The sequence below is a fragment of the Carassius auratus genome, chromosome 36 (assembly GCF_003368295.1).
Source record: "Carassius auratus strain Wakin chromosome 36, ASM336829v1, whole genome shotgun sequence".
NCBI lineage: Eukaryota > Metazoa > Chordata > Actinopteri > Cypriniformes > Cyprinidae > Carassius > Carassius auratus.
Genome location: NC_039278.1, coordinates 8966392 through 8981759, shown reverse-complemented (window position 1 = coordinate 8981759; position 15368 = coordinate 8966392). Strand labels below are relative to the sequence as shown.

The following is a 15368-nucleotide window of genomic DNA, read 5'->3' as shown; positions in this document are numbered from 1 at the left end:
GTTCAACAGCCAATTACGTTCATGTATTTCGGGAGAAACTTGGGAATTCAAGTGTTGTAACGTTACGTTAAATCCGGCTGACAGGACTCTGAACTGCAGCACTCATCTCGTTATAGATCAAGATAATTTATAAAGGTTTTTAAACGAAGAATCGGAATATCAGATAGTTGACATGGTAAGCTAGTTTATGTATATATTTTAATAAAAAATTAAAAACTAAATAAAACAATATATATCTATAGAGATATATCTGTTAGTTATTGTGGCTGCGGTGTGTCACGTGACAATCATGACACGTCGCCATGGAAACAAGGAGTCAGTTAAAATATTTGTAATTTACGCATGAAAGGGTTGATTTAAAAATTATATATATTTTCTAAGTAAACAACAATAGCCCAAGTTTATTAAACATTTTTTATTGAGACTATAAAAAATAATTCTGCATCTATTTTTAGGTGTGCCAGCTGCCACTGTGGGTGGCACAGGCACACCCTGACACAACCGTGGCTACGCCACTGCTTTAGATACTGATTTTCCAAAACGTCAATGGGAAAAATTAATGGGAAATTTACTTCCGGCACCTAAGCTCTCTCGGCCTGTGATGCTCTATTGCACGCCAATGTGCATTGGCTCGTTTAGTTTACACTCAAAGTAGATTGGTCTATCAAAGCAATATCCTATTTTACGTCCGTATTTACCATACGTACGTTTCTCAAGCCTACTTAACCATTTTCTATTTTAATATATTTTAGAGCGTTATTATTCCTGTGATGCAAAGTTGAATTTTTCATCAGTTTTCTTGATTGTCACATGATCTTTCAGAAATCATTCTAATATGCTGATTTGCTGCTCTAAATGTTTATTGGTTCTTATTATTATCCATTCTTTTTTTTCTGCTTAATATTTATGTGGAAATTGTGATGCATTTTATTTTTTCAGGATTGTATGATGAATAGAGAGTTCAAAAGTACAGCATTAATTAAAAGTGGAAACCTTTTGTAACATTCTGTATTTTAACTTTTTTTATATACAAAGTATTTATTTATTTATTTTACTTTTGAATCTTAGTTTCCACAAAATATTAAATATGAAAATAAAATTTGTTTTCTACATGGATAATTGAAATGTATCTTGAGCAGAAAATCTACATTTGAGTGATTTCTGAAGAATCGTGTGACACTGAAGACTGGAGTAATGATGCTAAACACTCAATGACATTTTAAAATATTTTCAAATAGATGACAGTTATTTTAAACTGAAATAATATTTTAGTTTTTGCTATCTTTTTTATCAAATAAATGCAGCCGATAGTGTATGTCTAGAATGCAGCATTATTCAAAAAGACGGAGCAGCGATGAACAACAAAGCTTTGAAAAAATCCACAGGGTGAAAAATGACATGCACAGCTGGACACTGATTGCAGAGAGATTGCCAATGAGAGGAAGGAAATTCAGACAGAATTAATGATCTAATAACGGTGATTCAGTGACGCTGCTGTTGGGTCAGGTGAACCTCAGAGAACAGACGTTGCTTGGAGATTCAGTCGTGACATGAGTTGGACATTATTTTCCTTGTGGCCTGTGCAGAGATGTGTCTGGCAACAGCTCCCCATCCTAAGCCCTCCACCTCCTCCAAATGAGAAATGCGTTTAATTTCACAGATGAAGCACCATGTGGTGGGCAGAGGGGGAGACCAGAGACCAAAGCTGTGTTTGGGTTCCGGAGTCAGCAGGCAAACGGAAGCATCAGTTATCAATTAGAACACCCTTTGAAACAACTGAAACTCATTTTACTCAATGGCATCATCTGCCCTCTTGACAAAATCAAGCAATTATATTCCGCTCATGTACAACACTCATTCAATTTAAGACCAGGCTGTTCTTTTAAATAAAGCGTGATACATATGACTGAATAAATGTACATTTTTCTTTCCCTCCTCGATTCCGAGAAATAAAAGGGCAAAGCTGGGCACATGGAGAAGTAGAAAGCACTGCCTGAAGACCATGAATGGATATAGAATATTTATGAGACATGAGAAAATGATCGCGGTCCAGTTCTGCTGCTTAGTTTCACGGTTGCACAGGATGCGGTGAGATTTCAAGGTACATTTGCCATTTATGATGCAGCCATCTACTGAAGCATCCTCTGCCTTAAAGGGCCACAGGTGCCACAGTTATTACTTCTAATCAATTTTAAAAGGTAAAATACCTACAACGAAGACTCAAGATAAAATATTAATGGCAAATAGGTAGTGTGCAATATGACAAAAATTGTTGGTTGTAAGAACTAGACCATAAAAAGATCTTCTGTGAATGAGAGCATAATTATTAGCAAAACTAAACAAATAAAATGACATCATATTAGAGCTGGTAATTTAACGCATTAATTTGATTAATTAATTATGGAGAAAAATAATGCGTTAAAATTATTAATGCATTTGATACACTTGCCCCGCCCCAGACCTATGTGGATCATCTGCGATTTCACACAAGAAGTGGGCTAAGTGCAATATCACACTAGTGCAAATGTGATACTCATCTCAACAGTTCATTAAGAAGTTAATATTGTGTTATTTTAGACACAATGTTGTCTGTTTTGCTCAGTTTTGCCAACCAGAAGATAAAGACAAAGCAACTGTTCATCCCTGAGCAACCCACAGGGGCATTTAATTTCTGAATCCACGTTTTGAACGAATTTGGTGAACCATTTGGAACGTTGAACCATTGGCCATAATCGGGTTTGCTTTGAAGTGGTGCACAGACTGATCGGTGAATGACATCAAAGTACCGTGAGAGTGATTCTAAAGCACAAGGAGTCGTCTGCTCTCTAAAGCTCTTGTGGTTCTTTGATGTGACACACCGATCGGTCTGATGGTGATGAACCACTTCAAGTCGAACAAGCCTAATGATTCAGTGAACCATTCATATAGAACCATTTACTTCACTCCTGAATGAATCAGCCATTTGAACGAAAATTTCATTAAAAAAATAATTTAATATTTTCATAGTAATAATTACAAAATCAAGAAAATAAATTATTAAAGTTCTATAATTATATAAGTTCACCCAACCAAACATGACAATTCTGTCATCATTTACTCACATGGTCCAAAAGTGTAGGCTATATGTAATACATATGTAACAGAAATGAGTCGAACCAGACAAATTAAAGAGTCAAAGTGATGTTTGAAACATGAGAGCCGAATTCCTCAGGAAGTCATAAATCAGTTCTAGTGCCACAAGAACCAAGCAAGATGACCAACCAACTTGTTCACACAACAGCTATCAACACTAACACCACTGGAACAATTATTTACAATTTCAATTCAAAGAAGAGAAATTTGGTGCCAAATGTATTGTTCGTAATGGAAATGCAACGCTGGACATCACATGTAAACCCAGGAGATCAAGTTAAACACTTCCATTGACTTCCCCACCCAGCAGAACCAGACTGAAATTCCTAAGGGGGGGAAGGGCTTTAAACCTCTGTCTTCACAGAACATCCCTTTGTCAGAGAATGGCAAAGAAACTGCTTTTGTACATATATATGGACCAGAATGAACTCAAAAAGACTTATAAATGAATCAGTCCATCGCTTCACTCCATATTCATTTATGTGTAACCCACACATTTGACTATCATGTTATAATCACCTATTGTGTATGTTTTTTTTTTTTTTATATATAACTATGGCATAGCTTATAATTGTGTTTGGTATGTGTGTGATCGAATCTTCTTGCTTGAATTAGCCCTGACAATATTTTTTTTTTTTCCCCATGTATCGTATTCGTGTTATAGGAATCATGTCCAAAATTAGACCCTGCAAGGCAGGAAAATTCGGACCAGATGCTTGGTAAGATAAACAAATGATTTATGATACCCCCGAGCCAAGACAATATCTGATTGGTCAATACAACATTTGGGGTGTGGCCAACAGGCCACTTTAAATACTTTGGACACCATGAAATCTTGCTTTTAGTCTGTTTTTAGTCTCCAGCTATGCTGCTGCTATTAGTCATGTCTGAGATTTCTAGTCTCTAGCTATGCTAGCTTGTAGCTTCTAGCTATGCTGTTTAGTCATAACTGGTCTTTGAGCGCGGTTCCAGCGTGCTTCGGCCTGCAAGCCTGCTGCTACTTAGCCACGATGAGAAGGAACACAACCTTGTTTTCACTATAGTTTGGATATTAGTATCCAGCGCAGATTTGATATTAAACGGCTCGTTCACTGAATCGCAGGGCGTCTCCGTGACCAGCCGTGAAACAGTGATTCTGTTCAAATTCCCTTTAAAATCTTAAATGATTCCCTTTGAGCTAAATTGACCTGTTTCCCTTACACATACATATATACATAAACAAAACATTTCTTGCTGAACCTAATCTCTGTTTGATGCTTTGCATAACAATGACTTTAAATATCTTTTCAGAGTAATTTCTCCAAATTTGATGTGCGGTTATTTGATTAATTAATCACCACATCATGTAATTAATTAGATTAAAAATCGCTGGTGATTTAAACTAAGTTTAATATTTGATGTTGTTAAGGGGTGGCTGAAATCACTAACTAACCAGAGAAATACAAAAGGAGCTGATTTATCTCCATCCCTTTCTTTTGTATACCACTTTATACACACACACACACACAAAGTTCCTTGATTATTAATCATTAAAATAATAATTAAAAATAAATAATCTTGTCTTGGCAAGTACCACTACAAATAAGATCCTCAGGGGGGATGTCTGAGATAGGTTTTTTATGTATTTATTTATTTATTTTTACTAATGGACCTTGAGTCTGGAAATAAATAGAAGTGTAGTGAAGTGAATGCACATTGAACACAATTAGGTCGGTTTTTGGGTCCTTGGAGCCATACAGAAATGGCCCTCTTTCTGAAGGGTCAGTCACTGACAGATAAGAGCATTTCTTCAGTTACACCGCAAGCTGAACAGAGCCGAGAAAATGAAGCATTCATAAAAAGCACAGCTTAAATTTGCATATGACAGGGATCTCCAGTGAATTCAACACAGTGTTTAAAGATTACACTTTGAAATGAATGGACTTTTATAAATGATACAAATAGGTTCCTGCTGAAAATCTTTCGTTAAGTGAACAAAATATCCTTCTTTCAATGAACCAGAAAACATTCAGTTCCTCACTGCTCAGAAACAGCTCTCAGTTAGGCTTGTCTCATTCATTATGTACTATACTCTACATTTATATTCTTACTGAAGTCAAAAGGTGAAGATCGAGCTTTAAAGAGTTACTCAGTGCAGCAGGGGTGGCGTGATGATGAATGTGCTCGTCTGATCCAGAGCAGGACGTATCATTTTTTCTTCTTCTCTGACCTATATTCCACATTGTGCTCCAACCATGAAACCTCAGAATGGCATTGACCACAAATTAGAAATTATATTTTGAATAGGACTGAGATTATATGTTCCGTATATATATATATATATATATATATATATATATATATATATATATATATATACATATACATATATATTTCTGGGCAAAAAGATGTATCTAGCTTTTGGATTGGAATTGCTCTGTAGCAGTTTTGGAGAAGAATGCACATCTCTATAATCAGATGTGATGGCTAGACTACCTGTGTCAAAAGCACAGTCTTCAAACACATCCTAGCCATTAGCCACCCTGACACCAGCATAATGTCATTTAAATGACTGCTGTGTGTCCAGATGTCTAGAGAACAGCAGTGCTTCCCTCAGATAATCCAACACATCTGTGCTGCAGAAATTGACACATCTGATGAAAGAGATGGAGAAAATCCATAAGCTGCTAAAAATGGAGCCACTTTATTCAGCATGTGTGGATTCTGTATTCGACTTATTCTTAGAGATCCACTATATTCAGCTATAAACACTTATAACATGTTTACAATGATGTAAACTCACATATACAGTATTAAACTCATATAATTTATACCAGGGGCCCTAAAAGATCACATGACCAGGCAAATTTATCAGACATTTTAGCTGTGGAAAAGAAATCACAGACTTGCTAAGTGACAATATTTGCATAATACTGCAATATGTCTCTTAATTATCAGCTAGAAAAAAAAATAATAATAATTTGAAAATAGCTAGCAAAAATGTTATCACTCAAACTTTTTTCATTGTATATTTTAGACTATGATTTTTTAAAACATATGCTCCTCCTACTGTCCAAAGTACAAACACATCAGCATTTTGAAATATCTTTATGCATATATTTTGCAGTATAGTATGGTCCGGGTTTTTTATTTATTTATATATATATATATATATATATATTTTTTTTTTTTTTCAACGTCTATCTAAACACTGGCTCAGACCACATTCAGAACAAGTCTTTTTGAGTTCAATACTGTTTCAAACCTTCATGGAGTTGCTCTTGAAATTGCCAAATTGAAATGAGTCATTATTTCATCAGTGCTTTTGCATGAAAATGATATGTATCATTGCCAAATTTTCACAATACCATATAAATTGGGACTAAAAAGGACCTACAGTTATAAAACTATACAACACTGTAAACAGTATCATAAAAGACCATGATGCATTATCAGTCTTCAGTCTAAACACTGCCATTAATAAGAGAATTATCACAAGCACAAGAGACTGATATGAGGAATCAGAGTCTCTGGAAAACACACAGGGGTGTAAAGCAGTTTCACACCGTCAGGAAAGAGTAATGCGAAGAAAATGAATGTTGCACATCTCTCAAAGCTTGATAGTATTAATATCCAGAAAAAATGTAGAAGCTTCAATAAATAAGTACAAACCCCATTCCAAAAAAGTTGGGACACTGTACAAATTGTGAGTAAAAAAGGAATGGAATAATTTACAAATCTCATAAACTTATATTTTATTCAGAATAGAATATAGATAACAGATCAAATGTTGAAAGTGAGACATTTTGAAATGTCATGCCAAATAATAGCTAATTTTGGATTTCATGAGAGCTACACATTCCAAAATAATTAGGACACGTAGCAATAAGAGGCCGGAAAAGTTAAATGGACATATAAGGAACAGCTGGAGAACCAATTTGCAACTTATTAGGTCAATTGGCAACATGATTTGGTATAAAAAGAGCCTCTCAGAGTGGCAGTGTCTCTCAGAAGTCAAGATGGGCAGAGGATCACCAATTCCCCCAATGCTGCAGCAAAAAAATAGTTGAGTAATATCAGAAAGGAGTTTCTAAAAGAAAAATTGCAAAGAGTTTGAAGTTGTCATCATCTACAGCGCATAATATCATCCAAAGATTCAGAGAATCTGGAACAATCTGTGTTCGTAAGGTGCAAGCCTGGAAAACCATACTGGATGCCTGTGGCATGGGCAGCTTACACATCTGGAAAGGCACCATCAATGCTAAAAGGATATCCAAGTTCTAGAACAACATATTGTCATTTTCCAACATGACAATGCCAGACCACATACTGCATCAAGTACAACATCATGGCTGTGTAGAAGAAGGATCCTGGTACTGAAATGACCAGCCTGCAGTACAGATCTTTCACCCATAGAAAACATTTGGTGCATCATAAAAATTAAGATGTGACAAAGAAGACCTAAGACAGTTGAGCAACTAGAAGCCTGTATTAGACAAGAATGGGACAACATTCATATTCCTAAACTTGAGCAACTTGTCTCCTCAGTCCCCAGACGTTTGCAGACTGTTTTAAAAAAAAGAGAAGACGCCACACAGTGGTAAACATGACCTTGTCCCAATTTTTTTGAGATGTGTTGATGCCATGAAATTTAAAATCAACTTATTTTTCGCTTAAAATTACACATTATCTCAGTTTAAACATTTGATATGTCATCTATGTTGCATTCTGAATAAAATATTGAAATTTGAAACTTCCACATCATTGCGTTCTGTTTTTATTCACAATTTGTACAGTGTCCCAACTTTTTTGGAATCGGGTGTGTAAAACACATCTATGATTCACTTTAGTACACCTACTTCATATTCTCTGTGATTCCAACAGCCAAACAACAAGCGTTCACGGACCATACGCTGCTTTGTTGTCAGATATTTTTTATTTGTTGTGCTTTTCAACTCGTGCTTTCATTTTTAGAAAGCACTGTGTGGGTTACTGGTGAAAATGTTGCTTAATGAAAAGAGGTTTAAATGAAATGTAGCTGTTTTTTTTTTACAGCAATATTTATTGAGCAGAAAAGAGTCTGATATTTGACTGAAGAAAACATTATGATAACAGGTGAAAGGAATGCATTTATAAATTATGCTGATTTCACTTTGCTGTGTAAGGAAGCCTATTGTCGCATTTCATATTCCAGTGAATATTTCTCAGAGTGAGTTTTTTTGTACAGCCAATTTATGTATAGAAACAGAACTCTTAAACATCAATACTGATACTTTTTAATGAAAAAATTATAATTCATAACTAACATGTTTCACACTGAATGGGGTGGACTGACAAAATGAGAACCTGCTGTTTATTAAAGGGTTAGTTCGCCCAAAAATGAAAATTATGTCATTAATAACTCACCCTTATGCTGTTCCAAACATGTAAGGCCTCCTTTTATCTTCGGAACACAGTTTAAGATATTTTCGATTTAGTCCGAGAGCTCTCAGTCCCTCAATTGAAGCTGTGTGTACGGTATACTGTCCATGTCCAGAAAGGTAAGAAAAACATCTTCAAAGTAGTCCATGTGACATCAGAGGGTCCGTTGGAATTTTTTGAAGCATCGAAAATACATTTTGGTCCAAAAATAGCAAAAACGACGACTTTATTCAGCATTGTCTTCTCTTCCGTGTCTGTTGTGAGAGAGAGTTCAAATCAAAGCAGCTGGATTCCCGGTTTGTGAACGAATCATTCAGTTCACCAAATCGAACTGAATCGTTTTAAACGGTTCGCATCTCTAATACGCATTAATCCACAAATGACTTAAGCTGTTAACTTTTTTAATGTGGCTGACACTCCCTCTGAGTTCAAACAAACCAATATCCCGGAGTAATTCATGCACTCAAACAGTACATTGACTGAACTGCTGTGATGAACACCGAGCCGAGCCAGATAACGAACAATAGACTGACTCGTTCACGAGTGAAGAACCGGTTGCATCAGTGTTCGGTTCACCAGTAGTTCTTTCGGACAGTTCGATTCAATAAACCGGTTGAAGAAAACGGTTCACCAGTTCTTTTGCGCTCGAAGTAATGGCGTCATTGGCGATGATTGCCCTTGATTCAAGCCTTCGGTTTACCCGCACCCATAACACTAGCACAGAATCAGTTCAGAATCAATCACCAAAAGAATCAGTTCAGTTTAGATGCTCTGTGTGTCGGTCTGCTTCACACTGAATCACACATGCGCAGTACCATCAGCTCCTCGGTTCACGAATCGGACGCGTCTGACAGAAACGGTTCTTCACTCGTGAACGAGTCAGTCTATTGTTCGTTATCTGGCTCGGCTCGGTGTTCATCACAGCAGTTCAGTCAATGTACTGTTTGAGTGCATGAATTACTCCGGGATATTGGTTTGTTTGAACTCAGAGGGAGTGTCAGCCACATTAAAAAAGTTAACATCTTAAGTCATTTGTGGATTAATGCGTATTAGAGATGCGAACCGTTTAAAACGATTCAGTTCGATTTGGTGAACTGAATGATTCGTTCACAAACCGGAAATCCAGCTGCTTTGATTTGAACTCTCTCTCACACAGACACGGAAGAGAAGACAATGCTGAATAAAGTCGTCGTTTTTGCTATTTTTGGACCAAAATGTATTTTCGATGCTTCAAAAAATTCCAACGGACCCTCTGATGTCACATGGACTACTTTGAAGATGTTTTTCTTACCTTTCTGGACATGGACAGTATACCGTACACACAGCTTCAATTGAGGGACTGAGAGCTCTCGGACTAAATCGAAAATATCTTAAACTGTGTTCCGAAGATAAAAGGAGGCCTTACATGTTTGGAACAGCATAAGGGTGAGTTATTAATGACATAATTTTCATTTTTGGGCGAACTAACCCTTTAACACTGAATTGAGAATAACCCTCTCTTACCTAGGAAAAAAGTTAAATAGTATGTAAAAACACAGTTGTGTCTGTATTTGTACTGCGTATGCTTCATGCATTTTCAGCTAAATTTAAAACAGCCATGAAATATGTTTTTGTATGCAAAAACAACAATAACAAATAACTATAATTAAAGAAAAATGAATAATATTTTATAATATTATAAAATACAAAACGTTTGTGATAACTTGTCCCAACCAGGCATCAATGAGCAATATTTTATTTAAACTGGTAGACTGGCCTTAATTATTTGAAACTGCTTTTAAAAAAATACGGTGATATTAGAAATTCAATTTAGAGGAAAAAAAATCGCATTTTCCCCAAATACTTCATTTAAGCAGGGTTTGAACTAGAAGTTAAAAAAAAATAATAATAATAATTAGACGTTACACTGAAAACCTCAAATACAGACAACTATCGCATGGATAAGGTGCGATTTCACAAGAGGAAGTTCTACTCTATTTCATTTCGAAAGAACTCGTTATCTGCGATTTACCGTTTATTAAAAGAAGACGGCCAGGACATTCGTGGTTTCTTCAGACCCGGGCGCACCTTCTCCGTGGCTCGGTTACAGCGCAGGTACCTCTCGTTGTCGGAGTGGTACCGCTGCTTGATTCGGATGTGGGTTCGGGGCTGCCTCCAGAGATGCTTGGGCGGTTTGGCCAGACCTGCGCCTTCCCTGCTCAGAGCCGAGCACTCCATCACTGCACAAGTTCTGTCCAAAGTCTGGAATATTAACAGTCGAAGTTCGCGGACGCGTAATTCCTCAAAGCCAGAAGAGCTGTTCAGCGGTCAGTGGTGCTGAACCAGAGACGCTCAAGTTTACACGGCAACAAAACAGAAACACTCAGATATGATAAAACAGTAGAGGCACAGTTACTCTCGCTCAGTCACTCTCCGCGCCGTTCAGGTGGAGCAGACGGAGACTGAGTGAATTCAAACACTGTCTGATACATGTGACCGTCTCACAGCAAACAAAAAGGCGAAACGTGTCAGGCTGAAGTGAGTGAGTGAGAGAGAGAGTGAGAGAGTGTGAGAGAGAGAGAGAGAGAGAGAGAGAGAGAGAGCGCGCTGAGGCGGAAAGATCCAGGAGAGCTGCGCGCTTCAGTGATGCCCAGTGTGCATGACATCACCAGGTGCTTTAAACACCCTCAAAATGAGAACATAAACATAAAGCAATTGTGAGTTGCCCTGAAATAGAAAATTCTGTTTCTTTCCCTGTCTCTAACATCAACTTTTCTCCTGGGAGGATGTAGGACTGGGTAGGAAATTTCGCGAAACATTATTTTTGTTGTTTTTAAATGGTGATTACGTATGATTGGTCACAATTGGTCACATAAAAAAGTATGTACTGTATGTATTGAAGAATAGTAATAATGTAATTGCATATGGTAACCTTTTTATATGTTGTAGCTTCTAGTAGGTGTTTTGTGGGTTTTTGCTGGAACACGCTGGCCATTTCTCGACATGGACTGCTTCAGGCTGATTTAGAAAATGGACTACCAGCTGGTGGGACTGTGATCAACCTGAGAGACCTTGATAAATCTGGTTAAAGCTGGTAGACCACCTTCGTGTAACAAACCAGCTGCTATGTTCCAAAAACAAACTTGACCATTTTATAAGCTGATGTGAAATGTTTTTTCCCCTCTGCAGGAACAGACCTCATTAGACAAGCTGTGGCAGCACAAACTCAATAAGGTGTTCCAGTGAACATTTCGTAAAAAGTTAAATACAGCATGCTAGTGTGTTCATAGTGGGATGCTATGTGTTGAATGTCTGTCTCAGTATTCATATGATCTCACTACGAGTCACTGTGCCCTTTTTATCAGATCAGTAAACAGAGTAGAAGCACCGAGGAGTTGTTCTCACCCTCTGCTCAAATCTCCATGATTTTTCTTTTATTTGCTTTCCCAGGTTATTTTAACAAGTTATTCAAGTGATTAAAATTCATTAGATACAAAAGAGGAAAATGTATCAGAAGTAACACTCCAAAAAAATAAAAATCATTCCATACTGTACATAGTTCTCTTCATGCCCTATAAAAGAACAGATCTTCGTATACCCCTTCAGTAACATTTAACAAACGCACTTACTGTGGTGCATGCCATGTCGGCTTATTCATAAAAACAACAAGCTTCATGATTGACCTGAGTCACATTTTGCTCACAGTGTCAGTAACTGCACACTCAGTGTCCATTTTGGAAACCACTCGGCACGTGACAGCAGCAGTATGTCTTTGATTTCTAAGGATGTACTTCAATGATCAGAAGTCTATTGAAGAGTAGCTACAGTCACATCAGTTGGGATTTTGTACACTTCTATCAGCCACCTAAATCTAGTTGGCAGAGAATGTTATGGTGTGTAAGATGACTCACTCGGTTTCCTTTTGGACATCCCCGCAAGCCAGGGCTGATTTATACAGTGCTTCTAGGTCCTTTAACTTCTTGCCATCCAAGGCGGAGTGCCTGCGGGCCAAAGGTGGAAGCAGGAGTGGCCCGGAGAACCTGCGACGAATGGCATTGCTCATTCTGGACTGAAGCTCCAATGTGTTGGAGACCAGAGAGTCATTTCGTCTCTGAGCAGAAAAATAGCCACAGGTCAGCTAAGCAAAATAACAGATGGAAGTGCAAAAGTACAGCTGTTCTAGGAACTTTATGTCATTTATATACTACTAGAAACACTGATTGACTTCTTATGAACTGTATATATTTTATACAGGTAGAGCACAGACTTTAAATTCTACATTAAGATAAAATCACGTACCATATTTTCCATGTCTACAGCTCTCACAATGTAATTACTTCAGATCTTGAGGATAACTTTAATTATCCATGAGAGAACTGCAAAACAAACAAGCAAACAAATAAAAATAAAATTTTGTTCTTCGTTAAGTATAAAAACGTGACACGTACAAAATCATCTGTGATTAAAGTCCAAAATACTGCATTTTTTACAAATACAATGCCGTGTGTACATTTTTGGATTCCTAAAGCATTAAAATATTAATATGTTTGCAGATAAAAAAATAAAAAAAACATGCTAAGTTCACATAGGCTACTTGTTTCTCAGGAAAACTATCTGATAGCCAGTTATCCTGCTCTGAAATGTGCATTCACTGTCTGAATGTCTGTTTTTGTTTTGGTCCGTGGGATTCCACCCAGCTGCCAATTTACCCAATAAAAACCTGACAACTTGGGTTGACTTTGTCGTAAAAATAAAGCAATCACTGAAGCCACTGAAGCCAGCAAATGAACTGGGTTTCACAGATTACAGTTTAAAGGGCACCTGAACGCACAACCAGCACATCCGGGAATGTCCCCTTAACTAGATTTCCCATAGACTTCCATACAAAGTAGCGGCAAAAAGCAACGTCCGTACATAGCCGGCAGGCATTAATAATTTAAGAAATCTCTAAGACTAAACATGTCAAGTAATTATATGTCCACCCTGCCTGCCACAGAGCGTAAAAGATACATCTACATATATATATATATTATACAATTACAATAGAATATATACTATTCAATTTACAGAATCTTCAAAATACAAGAAAATAAAAACACATTAACCATGTTTTCATATAATGTTTGCTGATTTTATGTAGAAATGGTACATTGCAATCTTGCTCTGACCAAAATTTCTTGAACACACCTACTGTTGTAATTTATAAATGAAATGTATTAATTGTAATCATGAACACACAGTTTTTTTCTTTTGTGTGTGTGTGATACAAATTAAAGCTGCAGAATGTAATTTTTGTAAAAAAAAAAAATAAATTTTACATATTTGTTAAACCTGTCATTATGACAGTAGAATATGAGACAGATAATCTGTGAAAAAATCAAGCTGCTCTGGCTCCTCCCAGTGGTCCTATTGCCATTTGCAGAAATAATCTGCTCCCGGTAAAAAACAACCAATCAGAGCTGCGGTCCGTAACTTTGTTTGTGTTCAAATGTAGAAAAATGTATATAATAAGCGAGTACACCATGAATCCATTTTCCAAACTGTGTTTTTAGCTTGTCCTGAATCACTAGGGTGCACCTATAATAAGTGTTTATATTCAAACTATTTTATATTGCTTCGGGGAAACCGCGGCGGAGTAACCCAGTACCTTTATGATTCTTCATAGACATAAACAGAGAGAAGTAGTTCCGGCTACGATGTTCTTCCGCAAGACGCAAGCAGTTCTGTTTATTAACCGCTAGAGCGTCAAAAGTTACCTACCGCAGCTTTAAGGTGGACGCTTTAAAAGGCTGTATGCATGCATGTTCACGTCAAAGCTGAAGTATACTTTGGACTTAATTTTCAGAGCCATCGAAGAGAAGAGAGCCAATAAATGAAGTCATAAGGCATTGTTAGGTGTGAGACTCAGTTTCCACAGTTAAACAACAAGACATCCTAGAGCTACCAGAGGTGACATCAGGATAGTCCCATTAACAAGAATCAAGGTGTCATTGATCAGTGGTCTGTGAAGAGTACAAACAGGTCCTCATATCGACCCAGAAGTCTCTTCTCTAATGCTCCAGTTGAGCTGGTATCGGCTTCTTCCCTTGAATCTGACAAACAGTGAGGAGCCGCAGTGGTGACTAATATGAAGAGCAGGACGCTGTGGGACGTCGGCTGTCAAACTGTGGGCTTTGTGTGTTAATTGCTTCATGTAAGCTGTGAATCTGTGATGACTACAATGACTCAGTCTCTGAACTACAGGGAATCTCTCAAACAGACAGTGGAATATCTAAAGATTGCCATTGTGATGAATGGTTCTGGGTCAGTTGATTAACAACACTGATTTTCCACAGCCAATGATAGAAGAATAGTCTCATTATTTCACTGCCAATCAGATTTCTCCCTGCTCCGATTGCTAATATGTACAGTAGAGTGAATGCAGATCGATGGCTGTTTGTATGGAGTGCTTGTGTCATCTGCTTGGCCTCCCTTCAGCATCCTGCCCTTCTCAGTTGACGCATACAACTGACTACTGCCACCCATCTGCCCGAAAATACACCACAGACAGAGATGATTTACAGAACATGTAGAACATGTGTTAACATGCAAAATGTGTCACAGTTTTACATTCCATTAAATTCTGATGTCATTTAACATGTCATTAGATTCTCAATAGCACCATTTCGACTTGATAAATATACCCTTAATTCCCCCCTTGGAATGATCATATTACATTAACACTGCTAAAGCTATTTAATATACACCACTGGTAAAAACGTTTGGAGCAATTATGATTATTTTAATGCTTTTATATTCGTCTAGTCTGAATTTATTTGACGTGAAAAATGATTACAGCATATTAGAATGATTTCTGA

General features: G+C 37.2%; 1 protein-coding gene across 2 annotated transcripts in view; it reads right to left on the bottom strand.

The window, feature by feature from the left end:
- Positions 1-15368, bottom strand: part of LOC113055154 (cAMP-specific 3',5'-cyclic phosphodiesterase 4D-like) — a 64012-nt gene that overhangs the window by 39330 nt on the left and 9314 nt on the right. The window contains exons 2-3 of one of the 2 annotated variants that reach the window (XM_026221169.1): positions 12811-12887; positions 12423-12622 (exon numbers count right to left, since the gene is read on the bottom strand). In XM_026221169.1, the coding sequence (XP_026076954.1) occupies positions 12423-12622; positions 12811-12822 (212 nt within the window). In that variant the 5' untranslated portion in view covers positions 12823-12887. Of the gene's footprint in view, positions 1-10543; positions 11021-12422; positions 12623-12810; positions 12888-15368 lie in introns of those variants that run through there. The other variant, XM_026221170.1, reaches the window with a different exon arrangement.